This window comes from Lutra lutra, chromosome 4 (genome assembly GCF_902655055.1).
Source record: "Lutra lutra chromosome 4, mLutLut1.2, whole genome shotgun sequence".
NCBI classification, from domain to species: Eukaryota; Metazoa; Chordata; class Mammalia; order Carnivora; family Mustelidae; genus Lutra; species Lutra lutra.
The window spans coordinates 30,140,091-30,149,890 of record NC_062281.1 but is presented as its reverse complement, the minus strand read 5'-3'; the positions used below and the strand labels follow the sequence as shown (position 1 = coordinate 30,149,890).

Below are 9,800 nucleotides of genomic sequence, written 5' to 3'. Positions count from 1 at the left end.
AACACAGTGTACCTAACTCATCAGGTGATCTCTGACAGTCACAAGAACTCATTCACATAAATATCCTGACTCACATACCCTGCCAGCCAAAGTCATCCACGTTTTCCACAATCCTCAAAAACAACAATAACTGTAGGCATTAGAATTAGGCTTTAGAATCTATAAAGAAATTGTATTCTCACTTCCCTATTCTCTGCTCTTCCACCCCAAATTCCAAGTTCCAGTCTTCTTTAAGAATGACCCCCCGATGGAAGTTAAAACAACTCTTACCGTGGGAGGATGGAAATACCTCAAGGATTAATTGCAAAATGCAAGCTATTTCTAAGGATGCATTTCTGACCCTTTTCTGAACCATAACTGTACAGAGACAGGGTGTTAGTGTGGACTCTGGGTGTGGGTTCTACAAAGCTGTGACCACTTTGATCATCATGCCTCTCACCGAGCAAGTTTGAATGTCATGAGGCAAGATTTCACAGTTAATGTGGGTATGGATGAGGAACTCAGAATACTTATGGGGATACCTGGGTGGCTCAGTTGGTTAAGCATCTGCCTTTGGCTCAGGTCATGATCTCATGGACCTTGAGATCCTGGGATAGAGCTCCCCCACTCCTCTCTCAAATAAAATCTTTAAAAAAAGTTTTTTTTAATTTTAAAAATTAAAGAAAAAATGATGCTTACACCACTGTTGGGGGAGGTAAGTTTTGGTGAGGACACAGTTCCCACTGAATCACTGTGTTTACTCTTTCTCTCTCTGTCACTCTTTTTTTAAATTTTTTGGCTATGGGCTTAAGGACTGCTGCCATCCTGGGGCAATGGCTTGTTGCTTAGCCTAGAGAAGTGAAACCAACTTCTTGGCATAGTCTCTAAGAGTCTAGCTGCAATTGTATCGCATTGTATTTCTCCAAACGACAATAAAACGTCACCTGGGTGTGTGTCTGAGCCAATCATGACTTAGACCTGCCTAGAGGTTTATATGTCTGGAAACACATTAAAAGTGTCTTATGCTTTGCCTCTCTGGTGTAAGAACCAGGAAAGACTTCTAGAGCCTGGGTAACTGTCTGATGGCTAAACCACAAACAGAAAATGAAATTTATATAAGCAACTAATTTTACTTCATCTAGAAAATGGGCATGCAACACTGGCTAATATCTGGCACTAGCATTCTGGGTTAAATTCAGATTGGTCTTATAATGATTTACATTATTTTTCTTTTACTGGAAACTTTATTCTAATGACTTAGTTACCACTTCTGAGCACAGAAATAATTTTAAGTATAACAGATGTGTTTTTGCATTTTTTAAAATAATCAACATCCCCAAGCTTCAAAATATTCAAATTCAAAACATTATATTTTAGTATTCAGCCAAATTAGAAGAAGAAAGAATTTAGCAAGAGAATGGATAAGCACCTTTGAGAATTAAATATAAGCCTTATTATGTGATTAGTGCTTAAGTTCATTTTCACAAAATATGTATGTACTTGATCCTACTGTATGTAGGACCTACTAATGTCCAAAGAATAATACCCCATAGCATGGAAGAGAAATCATTTGTACACTGGTTGTTAGAAATATTTTGCTATCGAAGTAGAAGCTGATGGCCATTATAGATGAATTAATCTCAGTTCTTTAGAAGAACAGGTGTAGCTGGTTGTAGTTTTTTATGCATCTTACATAGCTTTTCTTCCAAATAAAAAATACATCCAGAACAAAACCACTCACTGGCTGTTGGTTTGGGAAATAAGCCTTTCTTGCCAAGCAAAGAAACGGTACTGTTAATTTTAAGGAATGTGGTTGGTTGGTTGGTTTTCATATAAAATGCTAACGCAGACTCTCAGTAGGCTCACAGCCAGAATTAACTCTATCCATCAAGGGCATCTTCCTCTACCAAGGACAGTTCCAAGGTGTTTTCATTAGTGCAGGTTTTCATCCTGAAGTTGAAAGAACCGTAGAGTTTTGCAGACTCTTTGGAAGAGGCAAACCTGTTGCGACGATATAGCTCCCCTTTCCACATGGACATCATCAGCAAACAGGACAAAACAACCCCCCCAAGGGTGAGCAGGCAGAGTCCTGCAATCACACAGCGGTCCAGGTGCGCCCCCAGCCTTGCACTCTCCCTCTCCAAACGTTCCATCTCCCGGGCTGCCACGGTGTTGGGATCCACCGTCACTTCCCGAGGGACAATGTAAGAGATGATCACAAGCAAGATGCCAGTGACCAAGAACAAGATGGCACTGATGAAACCATAGTCTACGGACTTCCCTGAAGAAGTGGCTTCCGAACTTATTTCATCTTCATCCTCAGATATCAAGGATATGGCAGCCTCATGAGACCACTCATTCGGATTTCCCCAGCCAAGGTCTCCCAGGTGATGGCTCCCTTTTGCCGGAGGAGAGCACGGGTTCCTTTGCTCTAGGTTGACATTCTCATCCACACAGGTGAAAGAAGTTTCTAATTCCTGGCTGCAGCAGTTGCAGACTTTCCGTCCTGCTGTTACGTGGTTGTTCCCTGAGATGAGAGGCCCTGGTGGCAAGGAGTCCGTCTGAATAACACTGTCTTGCAGAGAGGAGGAGGGGAATGCTGGAGCAGGGCTAAGTTTAGACCCTTCCATCTCAGCTGCTCTTGGTGTTGACATACAGTGTCTCTGGCAGCAGAGAGCAGCTCTGGCGGCAGCTGCATCTGCCCGGTCACCAGGAAGCTGTCCTGAATGCCAGTCCACAGCATCACACAGGACAGCCTGGCTGCTCCTCTTGTCAAGGCAGTGGAGCTCCATCGGAACTAGTCAGACATCCCCCAGCAGCTTCCCAGAATTCTGCCACAAACCACACAGGTAAGAACCCAATAGGACCTAACGCTGCACTACCAGGGGTCTCACTCCTGAGGCCCCCATCTCTTTTTCAGCCACTGTCATTGACACTTCGAACCCCAGCTCCTCCTAAAAAGGGTAAAAGAAAGGAGAGGATACCTCGTGGCAGGAAAGTGGGAAAAGGGCAAATCCTCTGACTTGGCAGAGGGACTGACACTGAGAAACTTAGGTCAGGGCAGAAAAGGAGCACAGCGGAAGTAGCAGTGTCTCTGAGGGAAGCTTTGCCGTCACCAAGCCAAATTTATCCAAGGACTCACACATTTCTGTGACAGGATCCCTCAAGTAGGAAGGCAAGTTTCCTGTAGAGAGACACAAATGAGAGAGGCGGGGACCTTTTTTAGCAGAGCTGCGATTTTCTGGAAAACCTGGGGAAGCATACACCTCTCAACAATTCAGTTAAATTATGTTTATACTCTCTTTAGTTCTGAACAGATTCTAATAGAGATTAGCTTTAGAGCTTTACCATGGATGAACAAATATGTCACCATCAGCTGGGCTGTCTTGGCACAGGAGCTCAGCATTTTGACTGAGTAGCTTGGAAGTGGGTGAAAGATGGCTGGCCACCTCTCTCAAATTTCCACCTCGTACATCCAATGCCCTTAGTCCCACAGCCCTGTATGTACAAGACCCCATGCTTGTTCATTGTGTTTTCATTCTCAGCCCTTGCAGCTACATGATGCCAACTTGTTCTGGACCCAGAAGTGCATAGACAGCATGACTTACTGTGTGATCCCTGCCAAATACCATGGACCAGTGTGCTCCACTCTCTGCCTTCCCCAAACACACCTGCTCTAGGTGCAGATCTGTGACTCTTGCTCATTGTGTCTGAATGGGTCTGAGTCCTTCTCCCTGTGTACACTTGGCTAACAAGCATGCATGGGAAATTGACCATCCAGAAGTTTTTATTTAGAAGTAAACTGATGGTAAAAGACAAATTATAAACCCACAGAGTCACAGTTCTGTTGAGGTGAGCAGGTGAGAAGCTATTAACATAGTTCCAATATTACCTTTGGAACTTTGCCTCCAGATATGACCTTACCCCACCACAGCATGCTTTCTGTGATAGAACTTTGGGTTAAGCAGAAAACTGCCTGCCCATCTTTCTATGCCTCTGCCATCCTACCAAAGAATAACAACTCACTTTTCACTATCACTAAGTACAGCAGTTTCAAGCAAGGGCCCTTTTTTATTTTGGTTCCAAATTTCTGGTGGTAGTTGATTTAACCCATGGTTGGAGGCTTATTATGCTCAAAATCCACAGCTCCAGCAGCTGGTAATCCACGCAGACACAAGAATAAGGTTTAGCTAAGGTCTACCTGGCAACTCACTTAAAATATGGGAAAGGGAATCCACATGTTTTCTGCTCTATATTAGATTTTGTATTTTTGTCTAAAAAAAAAAACGAAAACAAACAAACAAACAAAAAAAAAAACCCCCCACTTCTCCCCTTATATCAAAGCTTCTCTTCAGGTAAAACAGAAAAACAAAACAAAAACCAAGCAAAAAACCATACACCTGACCTAGAACTTGCCTTTAGCAAGTGGACACAGATCCCTAATCCCTCCACGAAGGAAATGGTGATAACGGATTTGATCAATTCCTGAAATGAAAAATCGTCTCTCAATTCCCTCAGACATAAGGTGCTCTGATTAACTTTTGGCACGACTAACTCATCACGTTGCCCTACTCTGGATAAAATCGACAGGATTCCTTATGGGACTTCCAATTTATAATAAAGAGGGAAAGAAATCTCCACTTAATTCCCTTCTCCGGCTTCTCTCGCTCTTTAAAGACAGACTCCGCTTGTTTCATCGGAGATATACTCGCTGCACAGTCGATTCCCTTTGCAGCTCCATAATCCGGGGCTTCCATCCTCTGTTGAGAAAGGATAATCCCATGGGACCAAGCTAAAGGCTCTTTCCTTCCGTCTCCTGCCTCTCCTCTCTCTGCTTAAGAGCTCGGTTAATGAAATTGCACCTCAAAGCAAGGGGACAGCGCTCTACCTCCTCCGCCCATTAGCTAAGAGCATTAATATCCGCATTGAAACTAACTAATACGGGCGAGGCTGGTCTCCGGGAGGCGACCTAGCGATCCGTCCAGCGCGCGCTGTGCGGGGAGGGCGTGCAGCAAGCGCCGGGCAGCAGCGTCCCTGCGAGATCAATTCATCCATTCCGGGTAAACCTCAAGGCACCCGGAGTCCCGCTGCGTTCGCCAAACGCCCCGAGGCGGGGCAAGCACCTGGGACAGGGAGTAGGGACGTGCTCTGCCGCTCCGCGGGGCTCCTGGGGTCTCTCCCTCGCCCCAGCGCCTCCTCCCGGTCCGACTCTCCGTCACTTACCCCTATCTTGACCACCACGTGCGGCTCGAGCACCGCACGCTTGTTCCCGCACCGCTCCTCGGGAAAGTCCCCCGATTCCCAGCCAAGGCACTTGTAGCCTCAGCGCGCCGCTGGGCTCCGCGGGGTGGGCAGCGCCTGCTGTGCCGGTTGGGAGGGGCCGGGTGGGGCGGGGCTCTCCTTCTTGCTGAGCATCCCGGGAGATGTAGTCCAGGGGCGGTCTCCCCGCTTCCCCCACCTCGTTCTTTCTCACTCCTCCTCCTCGCTTTTGCCCTTCCCGAAGATGTTCCCGCTGTATGTCCATACTCTTGATTGGCACTTTAGAAGAAATCGCTGGATCCTAAACTCAGGGTTGGATCCTCCAGACTCAGGTATGGCCACAGGATTTTGGGGAAAGGAGTGTATATTTAGTTACAACACTGTGCCAGGCAATATGCATATTTCGTTTTATTTAATAGAACAGATCTTCGAAGTAGATTTTATTAATCCTCATCCTACAGACAAGAGAGAGGCTCAGAGGAATTAAGTCTTTCATCCAAGGTTACAAAGACAGTAAGTGGTTGCTATAAAGTTTATTCAGGAGTATACTCCCAAAGTCATTGCCTGGCCCACAAAATCAGTAGAAATATGACCACTGAGGGATTGTCCCATTTGCCTATGCATCCCCTGTGCCTAGCCAAGTGTCTAGTATCTGTTGAATTATGAATTGTAATGACCCAAAATAACAAGTTAACATAAATAACACTTATTACTGCCAGATTCTCTTCTAATCACTTAGATACATTAACTCATTTAGTGTTCACACTTAATTTTTAAATCTTATAAAAACTCTCATTTTTATAGGTGAGGAAACTGAGTTACAAAGAAGCTCAGTAATTTGTTCAAAGCTGTACACTAGTACTCAACAGAGGTGGGGCATGAATTCCAAAAGGTTCTAAGCATTACGCAAATTGAGTGAATGGGAGAAAGACCAGAAGGCTAGGAGAGAAAGGGTTGGGAAAAAAGGAAGTATGTAATGAAGCTACTGAGCATGACTCCCAGGATAGAACAAAGTAACTTCTTCGGGTCACTGACCTTTCTAACCATAGTGGATTGCAGCAGCAAACAGCCAAAGGGAATGTGTGGTTTGTGGATCATCTCCAAGTTTTCAGCATTGCCTTTGGGACTATTGTAGAGTTATTGATTGTTTTCATCTAAGGCAAGCAAAAGAAGGGCTATAATATTTATAACTTTTTGCTACTTGTGAGTAGCTCACATAAATTCTGCAGCTGCTTGCTTTCAAATGTTAAATAAATCTCCTATAATGATGATTTTGTTGGTTTTCCTTTATATTGATAGAATCCGTAGTATCATAGTTCCAGGAACTTCACAATCCAGCCCCTTTAAGATTTCTTTTTCCGCATGACTCCCTTTTAGCCAGTTAGGCCCATTTGTTGATAAGCATGCCATGTGTATGGGGTTTCTTCTCTTGCTTATTATTCTGTTCCCCAGTGAGAATATTCTTCCTTCCATCCCCTAGTCCTTCCACCCTTTGAGGACTATCTCATCAATCCACACCTGCAGGGGTGCATTCTGTTTTTAGTATTTTATGCTTAAAAGGGAACACAAAGACACCATAGGGTCTCTAGAAGAGAGCAACTGAGAAGTTGAAGAAACTTAAGTCCACTCTGGACAGGAAGACGCTGAAGGAACCTGGGATATTTAGTCAGAGGAGACTTAGAGGAAAAAAAACTAACTTTAAATAATTTGAGGTTTATAAAGAAGAAGAATTCTGTACCGTGGTTAAAAAGCGTAAAAAGCAGAACCAATGACAATAATAGCATTTATTTGTCCTAATGCATTCTCATCTGTAGTTCTTACATCAGCTCTCTAAGGGAGCAAGTATTATTGTACCCATTTTGCAATGTAGACATTGAAGATAAAAAAGGTGGAGTCTCTATCCCAAGATACAAGAACTAATAACTGACAGAGCCAAGATTCTAACTTGGCTGTCTGGTTTCCAGAACCTGGAGCTTTTCACCAACATGCTCTACTGAGTGTACATAGAAGGTGATAATATTTATTGCACTGGGATAAACATAAGAGGTTTCTCACAGCCATAGTTCTGGTGCTATGGTTCCTTCAGGTCCTGCAGGACAGCTAGAAGGGCCAAGGGAATAAATAGCCAGCATTCTTTAATACATGGAGCTCATGAGGAAGGTGGACACAGGGACTGGGGCGCCTTGGATGGCACTATCACATTTAATAAGGAGGTGGATTTGGGGCTGATTATAAGGAATAACATTCTCTCTAAGAACTCGAAATAGGACATCTCATGAAAGTGAATTTGGTATTACTGGAGAGGATTGAAAAAGCCATTTATTAGTGATGTCCTGGAAAGGGTTCATCTGGTTGGATTCGACCTCTACGGTTTCCCTGCTGAAGTGATTCTGAGTTACATCTCTTCCACGAATCCTTTTTCCTCCAAACCAGACCCCCAAAGATTCTGTGTCCTATGAACTTTACTAAGACTTGTCAGCCCTGGTATTTTTTGTATTCATCAATCACTGCTTTGTGACATAACTACTGCATATTGTTCAGCTCCTCATTTCAGTGCCTAAGCCTCGAGCAGCAATTGTAAGCTCCTTAAGGTCAGTATTCATGTATTAAATGTCTTATTACCTTCTGCAGAAAGTGCAGTATTTCTATTGGGTAGAGTGAGGGGAAAATGAACTGATACTAGAGATGATTTTGTCCACATGATTGTCTCTCATGTCCTATTTCTATATATATATAGATATATATATAGAACATTTGACTATCTACATATTAATGACCATTAAAAATATCAACTCTGTGCCACGTACTACAAAATCTCATTCAAAATTCTGCAGAAAAAAAATAAATGTAGACTGACTGAGCTCCTGGAAAGAAAAGCTCTGTAAAAATTATCAGTTGCTGAATAACTTTAACTCTCTCTCCCCTAAATCCGTGTCTAAAACTTTCTCAAAATCTGACCCAAAAACCTTTGTCTTTTTTTTAAAGATTTTATTTATTTGACAGAGATCACAAGTAGGCAGAGAGGCAGGCAGAGAGAGAGGAGGAAGTGGGCTCCCTGCTGAGCAGAGAGCCCAATGCGGGCCTCTATCTGATCCCATGACCCTGAGACCATGACCTGAGCTGAAGGCAGAGGCTTTAACCCACTAAGCCACCAAGGTGCCCCAAGAACCTTTTTCAAGAGCCTTTCCTGTTCAACATCCCCAATTTCTTATTATCCTTCTAACTGGCATTCTAGTAGCATAATACATTTCGTTTTATACAGCCATTTTACATATGTAGAATTATTTCACTTATATTTTATATTGCTTTATATTGCTATGTTGTATCTCTTCCCAAATAAAATTTAAGCTCCATGAAAACCAATATATTCTTTCTATAATTTTGAAGCTACACACGAGCATGAAACAGCAAAATACATAAGGACAGTGGTTCCTCAATATGTGCTTACAAAACAATTGACACTGTGAGATTAAATCTAAGTAATGATTCTGGTCTTGCATAATTTTTAAAATGTCACTTTTTGTTTGCTTGCTTGCTTGCTTATACTCTGTGAGGTACAGGAGGAGAAATCATGATTACACTAAGCTGATCAGTGAAAAAATAGATTCTGAGAAGTAATTTTACCAAGTGAATCAAGTGAAGAGACTTGGAAAAATCAGTCTCTGATAATATTGACTAAGGATGCTTTCCAGTTTTCTCTCTTCAGCAATAATAACTGATTGTAAATAAAGATCCTTAGTGGGTTCAGAGTTAGTAGGAGAGGCTAGGCTATAAGGAGGTAAGAAAGACATTTTTTTTTTAATGGCTATGTAGGGACCCCTGGATGGCTCAGTTGGTTAAGCCGCTGCCTTCGGCTCAGGTCATGATCCCAGCATCCCGGGATCGAGTCCCACATCGGGCTCCTTGCTCAGCGGGAGCCTGCTTCTCCATCTGCCTCTGCCTGCCACTCTGTCTGCCTGTGCTCACTCTGATAAATAAATAAAATATTAAATGGCTATGTAGAGGCTCCATCATCTAGTGACAATAATACAAGGAATATGATTCACTTTGTGCCCCAAGCTGGGACTTCTGAATGATGGAAAAGAAGAGCAAAAATGACCAAAATTCAGAGTAATGATCTCATTTACTAACAAAATTCTAGGAACAAAAAAGTTATATTAAATTTGGAAGTTTTCTTTAAATAAGAATGCTTACAGTGGCCAGACAGACATGTTATTTAAATTAATAAAGCACCAACTACAGACAGCTGGGGTCAGGGAAGACTGCAGCCAATTGAGAACAAGTGCTTTTTCCTAAAGAGAACAGTGTCCCCTAACTGTTTTACCTTTGTCTTGAGTGAATTCAAATTCAATTGAATTATGAATAAAAGTTAGATGTTCCAATTTGTATTCAAAAATTCAAAATATTTTAAATTTTAAATTTAAATTTAAAATAAAATTTTAACCTTCATGGATCAAAGAAAACATAACTACAGGAAACATTCATTTCCAGTAATAGGAAACTGTGTGGTTTAGATCCACCCACTGCTGAGGATAATTAGAAAATCTAGACAAAATGTATAA

General features: G+C 42.5%; 1 protein-coding gene across 1 annotated transcript; it reads right to left on the bottom strand.

Moving 5' to 3' along the window:
• Positions 1-768: 768 nt before the first annotated feature.
• Positions 769-5,328, bottom strand: TMEM74 (transmembrane protein 74). Its single transcript, XM_047728004.1, has 2 exons — positions 5,203-5,328; positions 769-3,163 (listed from the first exon to the last, which is right to left on the bottom strand). Exon 2 carries the CDS (start codon positions 2,769-2,771, stop codon positions 1,860-1,862), a length of 912 nt encoding a protein of 303 aa, XP_047583960.1. The 5' UTR covers positions 2,772-3,163; positions 5,203-5,328; the 3' UTR covers positions 769-1,859.
• Between the last annotated feature and the right edge of the window lie 4,472 nt (positions 5,329-9,800).